General features: G+C 40.7%; 2 protein-coding genes across 7 annotated transcripts in view; both read left to right on the top strand.

Moving 5' to 3' along the window:
• Nucleotides 1–1,100: 1,100 nt before the first annotated feature.
• LOC121886205 lies at nucleotides 1,101–9,396 on the top strand. The gene is made up of 7 exons (XM_042396149.1): nucleotides 1,101–1,247; nucleotides 2,652–2,771; nucleotides 2,861–3,232; nucleotides 3,385–3,498; nucleotides 4,090–4,671; nucleotides 5,708–5,824; nucleotides 5,944–9,396. The coding sequence occupies exons 1-7, from the start codon at nucleotides 1,166–1,168 to the stop codon at nucleotides 6,558–6,560; spliced, it is 2,004 nt and encodes a 667-aa protein (XP_042252083.1). The 5' UTR covers nucleotides 1,101–1,165; the 3' UTR covers nucleotides 6,561–9,396.
• Nucleotides 9,397–14,213: 4,817 nt separating this feature from the next.
• The window catches only part of shroom3 (shroom family member 3), a 75,953-nt gene continuing 67,824 nt past the window's right edge, over nucleotides 14,214–22,342 (top strand). For 4 of the 6 annotated variants that reach the window (XM_042396228.1, XM_042396230.1, XM_042396231.1 and 1 more), the window contains exon 1: nucleotides 14,214–14,831. In XM_042396228.1, coding sequence (XP_042252162.1) covers nucleotides 14,655–14,831 — 177 coding nt within the window. In that variant the 5' untranslated portion in view covers nucleotides 14,214–14,654. The remainder of the gene's footprint in view (nucleotides 14,832–22,342) is intronic. The other 2 variants (XM_042396233.1, XM_042396236.1) reach the window with 1 other exon arrangement.

Genomic DNA, 22,342 nt, shown 5'->3' on the forward strand with positions numbered 1-22,342 from the left:
GCATCTGCATCAGGTGTCTGTTTTTCCACAGTGGTATGTCGATTTTTTTGGATGTGTATGTCTTTTGTACAGAGATTTTTTTAATGGTGTACATTTGACTTATAATTGTAATTAACTATTGACTACTATTAACTATTATTTGTTTTTTATTATTTAATCTAATTAATAAAATATTCTATTATTCTAATGAATTAATTATACTTTTTTATTTATTAGTAAATAATAAAGTTTACTTATGACCTTCCTAACAGCAGTTGACAAAACAATCTTAACACAAGGTCCATTAGAAAGTGTTCTGGAGCTGTCAGTGGTATCACATGATCTTCCTCAGGCGATGGAGTTGCCCTGTTCTCGTGGAATCGTAAACGTCGAAATTTCCATCTTTCGGAGCACTTTGAGGACTTAAATGTTGGCTTAATAGCCCACAAATGTGTTTTTCTTCTTGTTACTTCAGTTGGATATTTGAGCTTCACCGTGCAGAATGATGTATGTTCAGTTTTCACATTCATCTACCGAAGGGGGAAAGTTTCTCTGTGCTCATAAAATCCAAGTTTAAGGCACGTGACTACGAGCATGATTTGTGACATCACAACTAGTTTGGAAGCCAATTCTGGTCCAATATTCAACTTACACAAGAGTGATGTGGAGACTTAAAGCCTCCGGTGCACAAACACTGAGAATGGACTTTTCAGACATCTTGTGTCCAGCAGTTAAACTTTTAAAATGAACAATACTTGCCCATAGATTCTGATTGTTTTTATGAAGGAGAGAGAGAATGTTGTTTAATGAGATAATTAAACTTTTTTGTGCAAAAACCCATACTAGACACAAATTATAATCCAAAGTAGAGTATTCTAAATACACCTTATGTCTTTTTATTATGTCTTGAGGGGATCTTTAAATTAATGTATCATTTTAAAATATCTTGATTTTTTTCTTTAAATAATTTAAACCATCATCTTGATTTAAATCGTCAACTGCATTAAACTGATTTGAAATAAAAATTTTGAAATGTGTGTAAAAGTGGAGGGAAGAAAATGAACACGAATCAACAGCGACCTCTACTGGGCAATGCGTCCATTTATGTACGTCCAGTCAGAGCCTGAATTGAGCGTCATGTGACCTAGGAGCCGAGTAGAAGAAGGACCAAACGGCAACAACAAATATGGAGATATCTCCGTTCAGCTTTACACCGGAGAGATACTGGACGGAAGAGAAAGAGAGGGCGCTCATAGCGTTCTTCTCCAGTAAGTCAATTACTCTACTACAGCAACTTTTGACTCCATGATAAAACTGTTTTGAAAGTTTGTGTTTTCATGTACGCGTTGACGGTAGCTGCAACATTTGTGGGCAACCGTTGCTTGACGAGACCGACGGCTGTTAGCAATGAGCGACACAGAAATAACAGCAATGGCGACTAGCAACTGAAGTGAAGTTAGCTGTCATTCCCCTGAAAAATGACTGAAACGCCTTCATAATTTCTGCTGATGTTTTATAAACTAGTCACCTGCTGCTCTGAATATAAATAGATGAAATAAACAAAGTCGGTCCTGTTGTCCGTTCTCATTTATTTTCTAAGGCTTTGGAAATTGAGTGAAGGTGACAAAATCCACGTAGGTTTTATAAACATTGTAGTAATCATATCCTACTCTGTACAGAGGTCTGATTTGTGGACGGATCAGAAATTTACAGCAAACATCAAACTGATATAAGTTACAGTGTTTGGTCTGGCAAATATAGTTTTTCAGATGTCACAAATTGATGTATGTTTTGTGTTGGCTGACAGGGTCTGTAAAACGGTTCTATTTATTCTATTGTTTATTTGATAGAAACAATAAGGCTCAATATTCATTCACCAGCCACTCTATTAGGTACACCTGTGCAATCTTATGCAACCCAGAACAACAGCTCGTAGTGGGTGGTGCAGGTGTACTGGGGTGCATTATATTGAATGGTGTTTCTAATATTTTGCCCACTCCATTAACATACATGAGAGGGGCAAAATATTAAGAACACTTTTCAATATAATGCACCCAGGTACACCACCACCACACACTATGAGCTCAGTAATAAATAGAAAGTAGAATTATCACCTTTCTGACAATGTCAACAAAAACTGAAAGCTAAACAAAAACTATAAGCTCCATAAATGTAGAGTTTATGACAGAGCTGTTGTATTGGATTGCATTAGATTGCACAGGTGTACCTACAGTAATGAAGTGGCCGATGAGTGTATATAATGTATGTATCAGGTATAGCTGAAAGCAGATTTTCACCTGCTGTCCCTGGTTGAGGGCACCAGTGACAAAAAGTTTATTGTAGTTAATGTTAATTTACTTATATCAAATCTGATCTGACATCCTGGATAGTTGTGTATTCTGCCCATCCCCTCCAGGACTAGAACACAGCAGTCCTATGTGAGCCCACTATAAAGATGACTCCCATAGACCATGCTTCCACAGATCCTCCACATATGAAGGTCCTAACAAACCTCCATCAGCATGTAAACAATATAGCTAGAAGTACGGATACAGTAGGAAGGAGTTTATACAATAAACCAACATCAGCCAAAAACAATAACAAATGTTAAACAATATTGCAGTCGTGATAAGCATGAGTCGATTCTCTTATTGTATGTTCTAATTTCTCAGAGCACAGCTGTCTGTGGAACCACAAGTCAGAGAGCTATAAGAACCGACAGCTGCGATGGAAAACCCTGGAACACCTGCGGATACTCCTGTCAGCTCACCCCCCACCTGTTCCTTTCACAGGTGAGCCCGCAGTCAACTCCATCAATTTTCAAAGCTGCGTTTTGTGTAGGAGAAAAAAATCAAATATTCCGGTTTGTTTCTCTCTCCAGTGGAAGACATTAAGAACAAGTTCAAGAACCTCCGTACCACCTTCCAGCGTCAGTACAAAATGGTGAAGGCGAGCAAGGGGTGTGGGTCAAATGACGTGTTCGTGCCGCAGTGGAAGCACTACCAGCAGCTGATGTTCCTGCAGGGCTGCTGGGACATGGAAGACGGCGTTGACGTCCCACCGCTGTCCCCGCTGATCGTTCCACAGGAGGAGAGCCAGCCTGTCCTAACCTCCCCAGGACTGATCATCTCCTTCCTCCCCACCCCATCCACCTCCTCCCCTTCCTGCACGTCTCCCTGCATCCCCTCCAACATGGTGGTTAAATGTTACTGGACTGATGAGAGGGAGCGTGCACTGATAGCTTTTTACTCCGGTAAGCAAAAAACTGATTCCAGCTTCAAAATAATTACAACAGAGGGACAGAGGGATACAAATACAAAGCTTAATGATAATCTGGATTCTTATGATGACAGCACAAGTGTTTCATAGCTGATGGGAGTTCCTGTTGTGTGTTGTTGCGCACAGAGCACAGCTGTCTGTGGAACAAGAAGTCTGAAAACCACAACAACCGTCAGCTCAGACTGAAGCTGCTAGAGACTCTGAGGAGCCAGCTGTCTGACCACACAGTGTCTTTCTCAGGTAAACATCACATGGTCCTGCTTGTTTTCAAGGCTACAGCACAACACCACCAACAAGGTCAGGGGCTCAAGTTCTGGGGATCAAAAGTTTCATGTATTGTAGGCCAGAAGGGTCAACATTATTTGGCTTATAATGCCTTGCATTGTGTGTGCGGTCTACATGCATGTACACATTAATCTAAAATGGTCTCATAAGGAAGTGAAAGTGAATGAAAACTCAAATGAGGAAAAATGTTGAAAGCTTGATTTTTATATCAGCTAAAAGAGATGTCAGAATGTCTTCTCCCTCTTATCAGACAGCTGTTTTAATAGATAGATTAATTAAATATCAGTCTCTCTTGAAACATTGTCAAAGATAATGGAAGTGTGTGGGAAATACACAAAGTCACTAAAGCTGCAGTAAGTGATTTTTAATACACTGCTTGAGAGAGACAGAAAAGTTGAGCAAAAAAGAGGGAAAAAACAGAAAAGCTGCAGAGTTGGCAAGAATATTGGGTTTATAGAAAATATGGCTTAATTTAAGTTGAATTGAATTTATGGATCAACAAAGACCCACCAGCTAAATTCTGATTGTGACTCCTTTGTTTTGCAGTTGAAGATATAAAGTGCAAGTTCAAGAACCTTCGGACAGTTTTTAACCGTGAATACAAGGCGGTCCAGGCCAGCAGGGCGTCTGACAAACTCTACGTGTCCAAATGGAAACACTACCAGCAGCTGCTCTTCCTCTGCGAGTGCTGCGATGAAGAAGACGGCCAGGACGACCTGCTGATACTGATGCCACAGGAAGACAAGGATCTGGAACATGGAAACCAAACGCCTTCATCCACTCTTAGCAGCTTCTCCTCCAACTCCACCCAAACCAACAGCCTGAAGTTCAGCAACACCTCCAATCCCTCCAGCGCCTGTCAGAGCGACGCCAAAACCAGCACCAACACCGCATACCAAATCTTCCTCGCTGCTTCTCCAGATAATCTCAAACTAGTGAGCCACACAGCTCCTTCCACACTCCCCGCCTCTCCGTCCGGTTCACCACTGGACGCCAAACCTTGTACGAACCCCTCCCCTCTAACTTTCTCTGTGCTCGGCCCGGTTCTGACAGAGAGCAGACTGATCAGTGACTCCCGCTGCCACTGGAATGAGGCCAAAGTTCAGCAGCTCATTTCATTTTACTCCGGTAGGCATCGTTATCTCTCCGTGCAGTTAATTTTGGTTTTATTTGTCCAAGTTTTGCAGTATTTGAACAAATGGAATGTAGTTTGTGGTGCTGACAGTGTTTAAAACCTTCACAAAATTTAACAGCCTATGTCATAACAGAAAAGAGGTTGTTAAAACATTTAAATGTAGGACCGTGTGGATGTGTACAGACCAGACTTGATTGACATCTCCTGTACTCTCCTTACTTAGTAGCATTTTGTGTCAGTGAATGTCAAGTAAAATATCTACAGAAGCATGAGGAACACATTCAATTATGTAGAGAGATAAAAAGGTTTAAATATTTAATAAACTGTATCACAGACTTCATACTAGACCTGAAAGGATTCCATGAAAAACCTACCCAAACCTGACGTGCATAAATACATTTTCAAAAAAGAGAGACTCGACCCGAGGGGGACCTGAACATAACAGACCCAATCCAAATGCAGTCAACTAGAACAGAGAACACAAACACCAGTAGCAGCCTGATGCGCTATCAATTAATTCCATCAATTAACAAGTGTACACTCTGGTCCCTTTGGATCCACTCAGGTATTGGACACTTTCACATACAGACCTGAGACCCATGGCAATATAAGGAGACCTGACCCTATTAGACTGAGGAGAATTTGGACCCAGTCCAACTCGGGTCCCAGATCCTGGGTCGGGTCTTGGTTCTTCAGAGCTGAGCATGAAGACCTCTACTTCATAAACTAAACAAAGTAAAATATTGACGTCAGGTATCTAACACCATCATGTTGATACTGGGACATTTTTTTCCTATTTGACCGGACAAATCTTCATCCTTTGATGGCACAATTCTACATATATTACTAATTATACCAGATAATCCAGTAGTAGCCATGAAATCAGCTTTATTCTTTTTTTTTTTTTACAGTTGTTGATTATTTAATGTGCACTTAATGAACTGTAAAAGTGGGGTCTGAAGACTGCATTTTTATTATGATGAATAATAAATGAATATTGTGATAACTGATGTTTTTCTTATATTCCAGAGCACAGTTGTCTGTGGAACCACAAGTCAGAGAGCTACAGGAACAGACTGTTGAGACAGAGTCTGTTGGAGACACTGAGCAGCCTGCTGTCCAGCAATGAGCCAGTCCCATTCACAGGTAAAGATGATGATGTTTGAATTATAGTGTTGTCCCGACAGGAAAACTTGATACCAAGAGAAATATTCCTTCAGTTTATCTGTCGAGGCCAACAGGTTCTGTTATTCTTCATTCTTTAGTGGAAGACATAAAGACAAAGTTCAGAAACCTGCGAACCATCTTCCAACGTGAACACAAGGCGGTGAGCGCCAACAAAACATGCGGCTCAGAGGACTTTTACCTTCCAAAGTGGAGACACTACCGTGAGCTGATGTTCCTCTGCGACTCCTGCGACGAGGACGACCAGCCTGACAACCTCCACTTCCACCAACCTCAGGAGTCCAACCTCCTCCACCTGGAGAGCCAAGCCCCTCCCTCCTCCCTACACTACCAAGCCTCCGCCGCCGCCGCCGCCACCTACCAAACTGCTACCATCACATCACACAGCCTCCAAGCCCCGCCCTCACCTACTCCCCCAGACTCCCAGCTATCCTCCCCCTCCTCCTCACCCTCCACATCATCCTCTCACACTGACAGCAGATTGTCGGGACGCAAGCGAGCGAGCCGCCGGCCGCCGCACACCACCAGCGAGGTGCTGGACTTCATGAGGACGTTCTGTCAAAGCCAGATGGTGTCGCCGCATGCCGGGTTCCTGAAATACGTGGAGGAGTGTCTGAATGAGACGCCGCCTGACAAAGTGAAGAAACTGAAGAAGAAGATAATTGAGACAATCCACAGCGTGTCAGAGGAGGCGTAGTGTTTCACAGTTTGTGGAGTGTGAGTCTTATTCTTTTAGCTTTGGCCATCATACACTACCAGACAAAAGTTTGAACTTCCTCATACCTTTGAGTGAGAAAGTGTGTCTAAACTTTTGTCAGGTACTGTATATTAACATGAACATATTCGCTGTCATCTCATTTGAAGCTACAGTTACAGGCTTGTTTATCATTTTGCTTGAAGAGTAACTTACAGTGACACCTGGCTGAAAAGCAGTGTCTTACTGTCCTCTTTAGTTGAAGGACTTGAGTGTGAAACGTTGTGGTCAGTGTTTCACCACTGAACACAACAACCGTCACTGATGGGTAGGGTTGGACGCATGCGTCATCGCACTTTCATCCACACCCAACAGTGACGTAAACAGGCAGGGTCCTTTGCTTAGGCGTTGCGCACTATATGGATTTTATGCGTCATCACTGAACTCAGTCAACTTCAACTGAGTCCGTGACCGATAAATTTTCAACTAATGAAATCATACCACAGCTTTTGCAGGAAGACTACAGCATGACGGATTGTTAACAGTCAGACGGGTCACCAGGTTTATGGATAGACAGATCAAAAGAGCAGCACTTTTCAGCTACCTGGTCCACATATGGTGACATAAATCTACGCCTTCACATCTGGGGGTGCTCACAGCTTGTGCTGCTGCTCATGTGTGGAGAGCCTAATTACTAGAAACGATGGATAATAAAACACAGGTTTAAACAAAACTAAAAGTCTGTAAAGGGCTGCACTGGTCATTACGCATCAGAAAATGACATTTTTGGAAAAATGGGCTCGGCTGTTCATTTATAGGATAACGTAGACTCAGTTAGTTAGGCTCAGCTCTACATTAAATATGTTTCCATCCACCAGTTTTTACTCGCATTTTCAATTTAAAAGAAAAAAACCTGAGTGGAATCTCTGCATATTCAAAAACAACTTGAAATATTGTTAAAAAGTGTAATGATTGGCCGAGGTGAAGAGATGAAAAACAGTGGCAGGTGAAAACATCAGATCAGTGCGGAGCAGTGAGTGCTCTCTTCTGCAGCACTACCAACTTTTTCTGGATGAACCAGTCACTAATAATCTCATAACAGCAGCAGATTTTCTGGAAATTCAATTAAACTTTTGGAAACGGCATCTTCAGTCTGAATTTTGTACTCTGTCAGCCTCTGCTGGACTTTCAGCTTAATGTAACATTGCAAGTTAGTAAGTTTTAAGTTTCGTCATGCATTAGTGATGCTAATGTAACTGCTCACTAATGCTACATAGCATGTGTGACATTCGCATTTACCATTATTTCACAAATTTAATTTTCAGATTTCACCAAGAAATCTAACATTAGCAGGTTAGCATGCTTCACTACATTCTAACACATCAACTTGCCAAATGTAGCACCTTAATGCTAACAATAGCATGCTAACATACATAAGGTTTGCATCTGTCATAAGATTTAGAGGCATCCTGTCATGAAGTGTTTGACAAATGGACATTTTGATCATGTCATTCTGGGCCATGTTGAGCTAACTGACATGGAGGTATTTTTTGTGTTGGTATTGTTGTTGCTAACACTTCATGAGCTTTCACAAAACAACAACAACCAAAACACATGAAAAAGATTTGAGAAAAAGAAGAAAATCAAACTTCATCTCACTCCCCTGTCCTCAGCATAGAGTTTTATCTGACTGTGCTGTTTTAACACCTGAATGATGAGATTCATCTCAAAATGACACATTCACCATTTCAAATAATTCAAATAAATTCATTTTTTTAGATGCTTTAATATCAAGGGTTACAGTTGCACTTTAGAATGAAACTGCTCGTGTTAACCTGGTTGTTGGGTTGGAAATTTTCATGTTTACTAATTTAATGTTCAGATTTCACCAAGAAATCTAAATATTGAGCACTTTGTGTTCTTTATAAGAAAGGTGTCTGTTCAGAGCCATTTAACCACAACACAAGTCAGCTGTCACTGTTTAAGAAAGGCACGAGACTGTGTCTGTTTACAGCTGCTGTCCAGCTCAGGACAATATGTTGTCTACCAGCCTTCACTTTAAGTCCTCAGTGTCCAGTTTACTGGTGAATTAGAGACTTAATTTTAATGCCAATGTGACAGTATGTTGTCCAAACTTAAAGAATTCATACGTATAAAAATATTTTGCCACTTTTGTTTTCTGAAGTGCTAAATGAAAAAGAAAGGACGGTCAAACAAATGTTCTTGTTGGTAATTTACCTCTACCATGTGTTTTTGCTTTAGTACTGCACTGTCAGCAAGAAGTGATGACAGTCAGATAATGTAAAAATGTGTCTACAGTTTATGAAATATCCCTTTAAATTATTCAACAGGTAATCAAATGTTTGTTTTCATTATTTAACATGTGATGCTGTTAAAGGGCAATTACAACATTTAAATACTAAATATCAGTCTGAAAATGTTACATTTAACCTTTTGTATGATTTCATAGTTGTCATCTTTTAAAAAATCTATGCATGTAAAGAGTTCTAAATTATGTTGTAAAATGTTAAACATTTAAGTTTTAAATTGAATCTTTTGAAGCAATAACGGTTCATTTGGAGCACCAGCTATGATTGACAGGGTTTTTAAAATGTTTTCAGAATTGCACATTTATATAAGAATGATTTATATCTTTTTGTTTGCACTTGTTTGTTTAAATTTGACTGGGTGCCTTATCAGAATCACAGTAACTGCATTTCCAGTAAATGTGCAGGAAGTTGTCTTCCCAACTTCAAACTTATATATTGTTAAATTGAATGTACATTGTGAACATAAAATATATGTAAAATGTACATATAAACATATGGACCGGCGTAAAGTGTGTGTTTTTGTTGTTTTATTCCACCATTTATATCTTAAAAGCATCTTAGAACAATCATTTTTGTTTTGTCATGAGATCATCTTCACAAATCAATACTGCTTTCACCTGATTGAGAGTGTACTGATATTGAAAATATTAAAAATATTTTTTTGACATGAGTAAAACCAGCTGAAGCACAGAAAGTTGGGAGGGGGAGGGGTCTTAAAGGAGTGTTTGAACAGTGGAGTGCATTTATACTGGAAGGAATGTGAGTACCACAGCTTCACTTCATCATCATTATCTCCACTATCCTCCATCTAGCAAATACATTACAAGATGAGTCTTTGGGAAAAGTTGAGTGTAATTCTCTCATGTTCCTCTAGATGGCGATGTCTAATCACATGCAGTACTGCATGTACTGTCTCTTTAGCAAAGGGAAAACTGGTTCACACAGCAATCAGATATCTCTGCTTCCCCTTCAGACACAAAAGGTCTGTGGTTGGCAAAATCCCAACTCAATGTCCGCTTGTTCTGGAGCTTTCAACCGCATCGCCCAGTTTAAATATTAGTCTTGTTTAGTCAGTGAGGGATATTTGACTGTGAGACAAAAAGAGCAACAGACGCAGTCATGAAGAAACCAGCTGACAGACAGACTGCTCTGTCTCACCGTCTGTTTGACCTACATCCATCAGACTGAGCTCCAGGCAGAAAACATCACTGTGCCTGAAGTCACTTGATGTTCAGTGACATGCCCCACGTGTCACCCGAACCCTTTTCATCCAGGAAACAGGCTCCTCTCACCTCTTCACTGCGACCTTTGACCTTCTGTTGGCTGATACATTTGATGACACTTCAATCAAACCACATTCCCAAATGCCAACACACCCAGCTCAAGCTGAAGGACTGTTGCTTCACTGGAATTTTACTTTGATACAAGACGGAGGTGATGCTGTGACTTCATTCTGGGAAATCAAGTCTAAGTTTATCACAGTAATTGTCCTTCTCAACCACCCATTGGTTCACTGACAAAACAAAGTACGGAACTAAAGGTCATGACTCAACACGACTTGCCATTTTGAAGCAAGATCAGACACAGTGGTTCAGATGTTACTGCGTCAGAATATTGAAACAAGCTTCGGAGCTCCAGTATCAGTATCAGACACATCACCGGTGAAACTCACCTTTTTTTTTCTTCTTCTGTCCACCACTGGACATTTGGCCTCATGCGATAATTTTTTTTTGTATTCTTACCCGAAACCTCTTACTGTTTCTCAAGAAACTTGCTTGTTCCACGTCTGATTTAACAACCCCCTTAACTGCATAAACTTGTAGTGAAATGCCCGTTTTAACTTGATGAATGCCACCTGTTCATGAGCAGGTGTGTGTTTGTGAGATTTTATCATTAGCAGAATCAATGCCCTTCATTTATGACAAAAAGGCACATGTTCTGCTCCATTGGTGGGAAAGATTTACTCACAATAACGTCCCTGAAGAGTAAAAAGAAGAACTGCACACTGCAGAGCTTGAAGTCCTGCTGTCAGAAATCAGCAAACCAAAGACAGTATTTTTTTAAAAAGAAAGAGAAAATGTTATCAGCGTCTCAAAACATCTTGCTAAAGCAAAGTGGTCCGGGACTAAAATGGGGGAGGAGGTCTATGGGAAGTGACAGTCATATAGATGGACGACTGAATAGATTTCCTTACAGCTAATGTTAGACTTGTCAGAGGATGTTCACCTGGGCAGCAACATTGTTTCCCTCATTTTTTTTCAAGAGAAGAGATTCAAGAGGTTTTATTGTTACAAGCACAGCAACACAGCAGATGGCAACACTGAAAGCAGTGAAATTTTGCTTCCTTGAGCTCTAGTTCTGATTAGAGTACATAATAAAATGAGACAGAAATATAATAAAATGACACAGAAATACACAAACATACATTGTATTGCACATTGGTGCACTGGTGCAGTATTGCACATAAGTGGTGAATAGCAGACTATCTGTACAGGGATGGCTTGTTTGACAGGCCAAGACCACCAAATTATGTTTGTACCAAATAGAAAATACCAAACATAAAATTTGTGAATGTGACAGGTTCTCTTGAATCACTTGTATGTGCCACGTAGTTTGTACAAGTAATTTCTTGTATGAGGCCTACTGTTTCATCATCAGATGTGTAATCCCAGCAGTGTGGTCTCTTCTCAGTCAGACATGCCAGGAAAACCTCTAAAGAGAGGCACCAGAGTGTGTAATGATCAAGTGCTGAAACACCTCAACTGGCTCCTTTCAATACAAATGATGCAATGCAATGGTTCTTCTCCGAGCTCCTTACAGATGTCTGTGTTCTAGAGGTGCTCAGAGCATGTATGAACAAAACTTAATATTGAATCCTCAGACTGAACTGGCTGTACTGAGTCACTATTGTCACTGGTGGTTTTTAGCAGTGCTGCTCCTCACTAGCGACTGAAAGCACAGTTGTCAGCTCAGCCATGACTACTTACTGGTTAAAAGCTCAACTTAAAGACCATGAAAGCCACAGAGACACTGTAGAAGTGAGAACTCTTGCAAACTAGTGGCCGCTGAGCTATTAATTTATAACAATGCTTGTACAGGCCTGGTTTTGTACTGAACTGAATGTAACTATTTGAACCAACAGACTGAGCTTACTACTTAACTGAAGACAGTCAGAATCAGTGCAGAACGTCACTGTGTTATGAAAGATGATGCTTGTGATAACAGTGAATGAATACAAATCTTTGAACTGAACAGAACAAAATTATTAAAATCAGATTTGTAAAATTCCCCCTCCTCAACTTGACTGGGTTGCACCAGCAAATTGTAAATCCATTACTATGTTTGTGTGTGAAGTCTTCCTTAAGTTCTTAGTGACAACTAACTATTTTCAAACGAGGGATTTACTAAATCAGATCGGACCATGAAAACTTAGGAAATATCTCATCTGGTAAACTCTTGAGCAATGTGTAAATCAATAACTAGGAAACATCTGAAGCGCCGTCCAATAATAAACTAATAAATCAGTTATGTAAACAGGAGGTCACTGTGGCATCACAAGCTGTAACATAACTTCCAAAAATAACAGTTTTAGAGACCAAAAGATAAAATAAACTTAAATGGCTTGTCTTTATGAATGTAGGTGTGATTTTGTTTTATTTATATCTGCATACCTGGGGAAATATGTGTGTTTTGGAATTAGTAGCATGCAATTTAGAGTGAGAGGGAAATATCTGATTATGCTAAGCTAACCAACCTTATTTGGTCATTTAGTCTAACGTTGCTGTCATGACATTTTGTAATTTGAGGTTTAGTGTGTTTTCTCTGTGAAATGTAAAATGTTAGGTCAAATATGTCGACCATATTCCATATTACCTATTTAACTTTTCAGTCTAAATTGGTAATTTATTAGCAAGCTACCATTAGTTTTGTCAGTTCATTCAGCTAGCTTACACAACAGTTCCACCTGGCAGTCACTAGGTGTAAATATTCAGTTGCAGCTAATCTCTACGCAAGAACTAGCTTGTGTGGTGAACCCAGTTTTAATTTAGTGATGCATAAATTTCCACTTACTAAACACTTAATTTACAAACAGCTGGTGCATCTGGTTTTGTCTCTAAAGGCTTCAGTATTCTTCAAAACAAGTGCTTGATAGATAATCTAAAAGCATCTGAAACCCCCTTTGCAATGTTGGAATTGGGCAGACTGACAATTTTTGTATTTTTTGGAAAAACACAATCAGACAATCAAGTGCACTTTACGCAGTGATTGGCCAGCTGTGTGGAGGTGTGACAGTAGGCAGGGTTTGACACAAGCACTGCCATCACTTTCCATGTGTAAATGAGGAGAAATAAGACAGAGACATCCATTTGTATGTTTAATTGTGTTGGGACTACAAAAGTATGCAAAAGACAGTGATCATGGAGAGAGACTGGGGATTGCCTTCCAGTGTGGCCATTCAGAACAGGTAGAAACACTTTCGCCTTTAGACATCAGATCAGATCAGAAATCATGTTATATGAACTAGTTAAATTGAAGCATACTGAGGCTTTAAGTTAGTGCTGCTGATGAGAGGTTTTCTGATATGCATGAACCTGATCATCAAACAGTTGATGTAAACTGTGGTTGTCGTAAATCAGTTTACTGTGAACCGTGTAAACGATTTGATCCAGCGGGCAGTTTAATCTGGTTCTCCACAATAATCTGGTTCCAGTGTGAATGGAATCAGTGTCCGACCTGCTGCAGCGGAGTTCAGCTCTGCTGTGGAGGATTGGATTACAGCTCATCAGCACACACACAGGAAACACTGCTTTCAGCCCTGTGTCCCTCTTTCTATTCACAGCTCCTCTTTTTCCTTTTTCTAATTCATCCCTTTCTCTAAGCGTTTCGCCCTTCTTTGTCTTTCCTTCCTTTCTGTTTCTTTTCCTCTTTCCTCCCTCCCACCTTCAATATCATTTTCATACCTTCCTTCTAACTTTTCTTTCTATCTTTCTGTCTTTTTTCTTCAATGTTTCCTTCCTCTCTTTCTTTTTTATTTCCCATTTTCCTTCCTTTTACATCCTTCTTTTCTTTATTTGATCTTTCCTCCTTTTTCCTTATTCCTTTCTGATTCTTTCCTTGCCTACATCTCCCTCTCCTGTCCCCCTGCTCTCCCTCTCGCCCTCTCTGTCTCACTCCACCTCTCTCTCTCTCTCTCTCTCTCTCTCTCTCTCTCTCTGTCTCTCTCCTTTCTCTTCGCTCAGTGAGTCGCAGTAAATCCTATTGTGATGCTAAACTGATTTTCGGAAGAGAGAGACAGACAGAGAGAGAGTGAGGGAGGGAGAGAGAGAGAGGGAGAGAGAGAGAGAGAGAGAGACAGAGAGAGAGACAGAGAGAGAGAGGGGAGGTTTGGAGGTTTGGATTCCTCTTTGAGCAGATCTGATTTGATCTGACCTTCGTTCATCTTTAAGTTTGATCACTTTCTCCCGTCGGTAAACTTTTTAACCTTGTACCCACAATCCAACTGGTGGTTTCGGGGTGTTGTTGGAGGCTGTCTGCCGGAGAATCAGCCGCTCTCTGCGCTTCGGGAATGCACTTTGCAGGAAACGCAGCTCGGTGCTCGGACACCTCCTGCTTTCTTTTTTCTTAACGAGGAGTTACAAATGAATGAAGGACATGCGCTCGTGAAGGAGAGAAAGTTTTCTTCTGTCCGGTTCTCCCCTCCTCAGTCCGCCGGGCTGCAGCCGGGCTGAGGACAGAGGAGCCCGGAGTGAGCGCTCCCTGGACGGGCATGGAGACCGGCGGTGCCGGCGGCCGGGCGGGGCTCCAGCAGCAGGCGGCGGACGGAGGAGGAGGAGGTGGAGGCAGCGGCTGGGTGCTAGTGGAGGCCCGGCTGCAGGGAGGAGCACCGTGGGGCTTCACCCTGCAGGGCGGCCTGGAGCACGGAGAGCCGCTCATCATCTCCAAGGTACGAGTCATAATAATATGTTAGACTGTGCTAATTTTTCACCTCTGATATCTCTTTCCCCTTATTCTGGCAGCGGTACAGTCAGAATTATTGACATTTTGGTCAATCGATCTATAGCCAATGTAAAAATACTCCCTTACAAGTGAAGGTCATGCTTTTAAAATGTACTTAGCCTAAGTAAAAATACATAAGTATAGTCAAGAAAGTTTGCCTACGTATCAAAAGTCATTTTGATAACCACCTGCATTGATTTTGCAATTTAAAGTCCTACCCCAGTGATTTTAGTTCTGCACTTTCAGAGAGATTGGGGCCTTTCAAGAAAAAAATGAAATAAAGAATGACCAAAATAAAAGCATCAGAGACCAAGATATCCTGATTTTTAGATCATTTCATGGGTGAAGTTTCAAAACACTGGATCCTACAGTTCCCATAATGCAACCAACAGCAATTTTGTTTGACCCTCCCTGCTTAATATGTCCATGACTTTGTCCCCAGTTTGTAAAGATTTTTGGTTATAAATTTGTTGTCTCCAAACTCAGGCGGAAATACTTTTGAAAGCTCCCCTTTGGAGCTTCAAAACATAATAAAAATCAGTTATACATTTGCGGCCATCAGTCACTCATTTTGTTCAATGGTTATAATGACAAACTACTGACTTTAATATCTGACAATCCCTTTTAATACAGTTCAGTTGACAGCTGTAGCTGCTTAGCTAGCATTAGCTTCTCAGACTTCACAGACTGAAAGCACAAGCAGCTTCACAACCTTGAATCCTGGAGGTCCTGATGCAGAGCTGTTACAGTGATATGCCTAAAAAGATGATATGATGTGTTTAAGAGTTTAACTGGAAGATTCTGACTACTGTTCACTATTTGCAAACTGTTGCTGAAGTCACACTCAACAACTACCGAAAATAATGTGATGTGATCAGCCAACACTAGATCGTTTATCTACGCAAAGACCCTCTTTCCGAACAGCACAAAGACATAGTCTACTTTCCATCTTTTCAAACCCCAATGTGATACAGAGAGCAATGTCCTTTCTCGATAAAACCACCTTTTGCTGAGTTTAAATAGTACAAACACTGTTTTCTGTTGAAGTGCTTGTAAGCGCGGTTTTGATTTTGAAATGCCCAAGCATTAGATATGACTGCAAGGTCTGGTACAGTGAGTATGATAGTTAATATTATTTTAGTGATTGATTTGTGATTTGTCTGTAATTAAGTACAGCTACTGTGCAGATATTAGCAGCGCTGTTGTATTTTCTCCTTTTGCGACTATAATAAGGAAAATGACCATTAATTATTCCCACTCTGTCCTTACAGCTGTCGTGGCCTCATTTTATTAAAATGCAAATCAGCAGGCTGGTGTGTGTGGGGGTTATTCTGGGATGAAGGCCAAACGGCTGTAAAATAGGACAAGAATGTGAATTATGTGTTTTCCTGGGTGCTTTCAAACACACGCATGCTTTTATTTTGTACTGTACTTAACAAGTTTGACCAACTGCCTGATTGCATTTCTCTTTCAGCGTCTGTATATTTCTCAATATTGATTCTGGTCATTCTTCATTTTTTGTTAATGGCTTCATTGTTCTGTTTCATGTTTAATTCCTCTCCCTTTTAGTCTCCTTCTTTTTTCTGTCTGCCTGTGTCTACATATCCAACTAGTGTCTGTCTTTGTTGTCTGTCTCTCTCTTTCTTTCTCACTCAGATTATGTCCACACTAAAATGGCTAAATGTGACACAGATTACATGTGAAAACAACCTTGTTGTTTTTGTAAAGATCACCATCCACAATGAAACACCTGAACAACAGAAAAATGGCATTCTTCTTCTTCTTCTTCTTCTTCTTCTTCTTCTTCTTCTTCTTCTTCTTCTTCTTCTTGTCAGCTGACAAACAACAAACAGTTGGTCTTCTCTGACATTTGTTGAGTAGTGGCACAGTCCCAGTTGGTTAAACCTTGGTTCTGTTATAATGTTATCCCTGATATGATAGGCTACAGGTAAAAAGGGTCAATGACAGATCTTTCTAATGAATGATGACATTTGTTCATGGTTCCATTCTTAATCAGTTAACACAGATCCACTATTTTTAATCAGATGGTCCATTAGAAACAAAATCTTAAAATTGGGAGTAACACGACACCTAAGGTGGTTGTTACTTGTTTGTCCATTTGTGGTAATGCGGTTTCAACGCAGCCCTATTAGCTGTAGCATCAAATCACTAACAGATCACCAATAAAGAGATGTGTTGATGCAGTAAAATACTTCTGTGGATGATCTTGTGTATCCTTGCTCATGCTTCCTCCAGGAAGCCTCTTCTCTCCTTTATCCTTGCACTTCCGAGCAGAAATAAGAGTACTGGAATGTCCTTCATGATGGCGGACACTATCAATTTTCATGATACGATCAAATAAGGAGATTGGAATGTAGCCTCTGTCTCAGAAGTGGTTAAATAGGTCAGCCATTTTTTTTCAACAATAGGAGAATAAAACAGCTTTAGTTTGCTCTTAATTTTCTTTTCCCTTCTGGCATCCTCAGCTTGCTTATCATCAGTGCAGTACAGTTCTTGTGGTTCTGAGCCAGGGTCAGAGATCACGGTGAAGGTTTCCCTTAATCCAGGCAGTTCAAATCAGGTTAAACAGTCTTAATGAATCTTAATCTGAAGGTCTCATGACTGGCATCAAACTGTGTGCCTTAACACTACCAGGTTTACACCTTCAAAATGTAGGTGAACGGTAAAGCTGTTACACAAACTCTCCTCTGTGAACATGTACAGCTACTTCCTGGTTCAACTTTGATCTACTCTGCTATTCGTTCCTCTCCATGTTAAAAAGTAACCAGTAACACCATAACTTGAAAACGATCCACGTCAATTTATCCTGACAGTCTATTTAAGCAAAACCAGAGCTGAACCCACATAGACCGATGGCAACTGGACTGGAGCCTGAATGGACCAGAGTCCTGAAAAAGCCTCTGACTGTTTTTCACCTTGTCCATGTCAAACTTCCATTGGATGCTTCACCTCAGCATTATTTCTCTGTTACTGCCTGATCATTAAGATCTCATTTGGTATAGCAACAGCTCTGGAGGGTCTATACTCATAGAATCTGACAACAATTTGTAACCAACATTATCTGTAGGAAACGTGCAGTATTCCAACAGACTGGAACTGCTTGGAGAAAAGCTCAGGAGCCAACACAACCAATCTGGGACAAACTGCAGCTTTCTTAAAGGAACCAACACAACCTGTAACATGATGAACACACATTCAAGTCAGTAATTTGCTGGATTTTGATTGGCTAACCAAGGTATTTACAAGTCCAGCACCCAATCCAAGACATACCTGTGGAAAACCTTTCCAAAACCATTCTGGGTTTTTGTTTTCAAAAACAACGACCAGATCTGAAAGGGAACCATGGATAATTAGACCTATATTAGACATATTAGACCTGAGACCCATGCCAATAGACCTACTCAGACCCAGTGAGACTGAATTTAAATTGGACCCAGCCTGACAGTTACTAGGAATCGAGTAGACCTGCAAAGACCAGTAGACTAACTCTCTAGTAGTAACTAACTCTTGTAGTAGATGTAACGTGTGTTGCTCATAGTATCAGACTTTTAGGGGCTCCCACCGGTTCCCAACCTATGGGTCGGGACCCCTCATAGGGACCCAAGATAAATCTGGGAGGTCACAGAATGATTTAAAAGGGCACTCCAACAATTGCATTTGATGCATGTCATACACCACCGGTATCTGTTGCTCATAAATACTACTCAGCTTGAAAACAATTATACAATGTCTTTGGTGGCTCTGAAGGAGCTCGATCAAGGCTGAGAAAATAACCTTAATGATGTCACAGCGGTGTCATCAGGGTTATCTAAGCTTGGACTATATGTTTGTATCAGAAATTCTGCATCACAAACTGGAGGTATGCTTAGAAAGATGGAGGTGTTTACCAGGCAGGGAGAGTCTAATATAAAGATACAACCAAGTAGCATTATGGGAAATGTAGAAACCAGTGTTTTTGGGGCTTGACCCATACTATGGGACTAAAAGTCAGGATATCTTGGCCTCTGCCGCTGGGGTTAGAGAAAAGGGTATGACATGTGAGAGTAGAGACAGGATGCTCCTGCTACTCTGATTTTGACTATTCCTTTTTCAGTTTGTCTGTCAATTTTATGGAAGTGCAATTCTAAACCACTGGGTAAAAAATAAGACATCGTAAGTTCTCTCTAGTTTTTTCTTCTTTTTGTGTGAAGCACTGGATACATCCATAATCCTTCAGATGAAACAGTCTGAGAGCAAGAAATTTGGTTGAACTGCAGACTTGTCCAAACTAAAGCCACAACTTGTGATGAGGAGTTGCAGGTACATATTGCTTCATTTTAAGGAGTAACAAAGCCAACAATGTTGGGCATCACTGCACTTCTCTGAAGAAATTCAGAAACAGACTACTTTTTCACGGCGGAGCCCCCCGCTTCTGTCTGAGGATATTTTCCCAAATCACACAGTCTTTATTGATTAGAGGAGGTATGTTGTTTTAGTCACGGTATGAACAGGCTGAGCTGCTCTGTTTGGATATCTCCGTCTGCAGGATAATGAATTTCAGCTGGAATACCAAAGTCAGTGACACACACACACACACACACACACACACACACACACACACACTCAGTAAGTAATTCTGCTGGCCTTATTTGGGTATATTTATTCCTGAAAAAGGCAAACAGTGCAGGGATGTGCACTGTTGTACAGAGCTGGGAATGGTTTACATTTAACACCGGTGTTCTTTCACATCTGAGAGGATGTTTAATTTCCTTCATGTGAGCACAGCTCATTAAACACAACTCACAGTTGTGTTACTCTTTTGTGTATCACTACTACATGTCAACACTAATGTAGATAAATTTGAAAACTAAACCTTGTCTGTCAGTGGCCTTGGCCTCAAGCTAAGCTGCCAGTCATTGATGTGTTTCCTGAAATATCATCATGTTTTCTGTTATGTTTGCCTTCTCAGGGCCACCGTTCACAGTTGATAAAAGTCACCTGTGCACAATGCATATAGTACGTGATAGTGAAACCTTTGTGAGTGAGGATGCTTCAAGTGTTGGAGCTGCAGTGTGTGGGCCAAAACACATGACGCTTTTGTTGAAAAGTAACACATGTTGTAATTCAGAAGAGGGTCAGACACACCCTATGAGAAATTCTTGGCAGTTGTTTTAACATCCGAAGATTACCAGATGGGCGGGGTTTATTGTTTCAGAGCCGTGCTAGATACCATTGTCAATCACAGGGAAGTATGTGAAAACAAATAAGATCATTTTCTAGTGTTTGTTACGGTATCTCACCCCTCATGGTGAACATGACTTTTCCCAGGTTATATAAGTTGATCTTTGGAGTTATCGAAGGGACATTTCATACCTGGAGTTGGAGTTTCCTGGTCAGATTCAGTAATGCCAATTACTGGTACCAAAAAATCTTAATTGAAAAAACAGGGTGGATATTGGTGGGATAGTCCAGCGGCAACCAGTGTGTTAAGGTGAGACACCTCTCCATCAAGCCAAACATGTCCAAACACACCTCTAAACACACCTCTCCTATGGCTTGAAATATCCTTCACAGACCAATTACTCTTAAAAAATCTGTAATCAGACTGTATTGACTGTAGAGAGAAGTCTGGGGTTTTTCCATCCACTTCAATACAGTGCGAGTTTTCTTGGAGCAGCCATTAGTGGCCATTACAGGGACTGTATCTTTATAATCTTAAGCACTGGATTCAACATTTAACTTGTAGTAGGCTCAGCAGGTTCCAATTAGTAGCTTGGGGGGACTTTTTGTCCCAAATTGAGCTTTCCAGGCAGACCTTCCTCTCAAGCTCAGTGCAATTCCTGCTCTCTTCACTAAAATTTACACTCATGCATGCAGCATTAGATACCTGTTCCACCTGGTAGCATATGATCCATATTTTGATACGGTATATGAATAATGACATCTGATAATGGGCCTTTGCATTTACTTCTCATAAATTAGCTATTCAATTCAATAAATCTTTATTTATCCCTGCACGGGGTATTGTACGCAGCAGCTTGCTACCCAGGTCAACAAATATGCAAATAATAAATAGGAGAAAATAAGTCATTCTTGCTATCTCGATTCAGTCAGCATTGTAATTTGCTCTCAATATGAGGTGAGTTAGGTGAACTAGTGGACTTTTCAACAAACATGGGCCATCTCAGGTCAAGGGGAAGCAATGTGGGATACCCTTAAAGGCATCTGTAGTCTTCTCAGTATTCATGATGATCATGTCCATGTTCTGACAAACAACAGCATTGCGTCCAAAAACACAGGCTCTTCCTTTATTGGTGTGTGACTCTGGATAAGTTTTGCACTGTGCTGTGTGTTGGCCAGTTAAATCTGCACAAGAACACAAACCAGGAAGAATGTCTTGGTCACTGTGCTAATCTTTTGCATGGTAGCGTAGAGATGGAAAAGACAGAAAGAGAGATGGAAAGATAGGCTACTACTGCTAGTATGATCAACTTTCAAGAGTTGAACAAAACGGCTTCACAGTTCAAGATCCTAAAGAAAATAAAGGCTAGTAGCTTCCTCACATCCATTCCAAAAGGAAAAAAAAATCAAGGTTCAGGGTACCAGTGGAGCACCTTGTGCTTTATTGGTCTGAACGCAGTCTTATGATGACTGAAAGTCGCCTCTACATCAACTCACTTCATGGTCAGAGTATAACGAGACTCAACTACTTTTTATGCCCTGTTCACACATACAGACTCAAAGTTTTTGGCTTTCTCTTGCTTCTCACCAGCCTGAAGCTTGTTGGTGTGTTTAGCGCTTAAATTATAGCTGTGTTCACACAGCTAATTCTCCTGTTGCTGCGCAACAAAGTAGGTCCTCTCCCAAGCAGTGTTTTTATGCTTTTTCAAGTGTTTTGTTAAAGTTATGTTATGAATGGGGAAGCTGTTTAATGCAATAGTCAGCTTTTTCCACATTTGTGTGAAGTCCTTTAACATTGTTGAATTGGTGCTAACAGTTTAGCTGCTAAGAGCTTGTGTCCAGGTTTTCACTTCTCCACAACGAGTCTTGATTTTCAGGGGGAGTCGCCAGGTTGCTATTTGGATGGCACCCAGACTGAGTCTGCCCCATTAAGGCCTTTTCATACTTTCCACGTTCTGTGTCCATGGACAGCTGCGGATTTGCACACGGACACGCAGGCGGTGCCATTCATACTGTTTTTGGAGGTCTGCAGACACAGACGCGTTCAGCACGTTAGCACTAGTAAACAGGGTTGCAGCATGATAACTTTCCAGAGTTTTAAAATCCAGTCCGTGAATATTACAAATCACTGTGCATTGTTTTTTTGATCAGCCTTTAGATGCGATTATCTGTTACTCCAACCAGGATTTGCTGGATCATATTTCATTGTCTCACCGGCTACTTAAACAACATGCTCACACCAACACAGCCCCTTGTATTGTTTCACACAAGACTGTT

Source organism: Thunnus maccoyii, chromosome 19, assembly GCF_910596095.1.
Source record: "Thunnus maccoyii chromosome 19, fThuMac1.1, whole genome shotgun sequence".
In the NCBI taxonomy this organism is placed as follows: Eukaryota; Metazoa; Chordata; class Actinopteri; order Scombriformes; family Scombridae; genus Thunnus; species Thunnus maccoyii.

What these genes read in the sequence shown, in the direction of transcription:
- LOC121886205 (XM_042396149.1), top strand. Translation starts at nt 1,166, where the DNA reads ATGGAGATATCTCCGTTCAGCTTTACACCGGAGAGATACTGGACGGAA. An exon ending in CCCACCTGTTCCTTTCACAG is followed by an intron (nt 2,772 to 2,860) that starts GTGAGCCCGCAG and finishes TTCTCTCTCCAG; the next exon opens with TGGAAGACATTAAGAACAAG. An exon ending in GCTCATTTCATTTTACTCCG is followed by an intron (nt 4,672 to 5,707) that starts GTAGGCATCGTT and finishes CTTATATTCCAG; the next exon opens with AGCACAGTTGTCTGTGGAAC.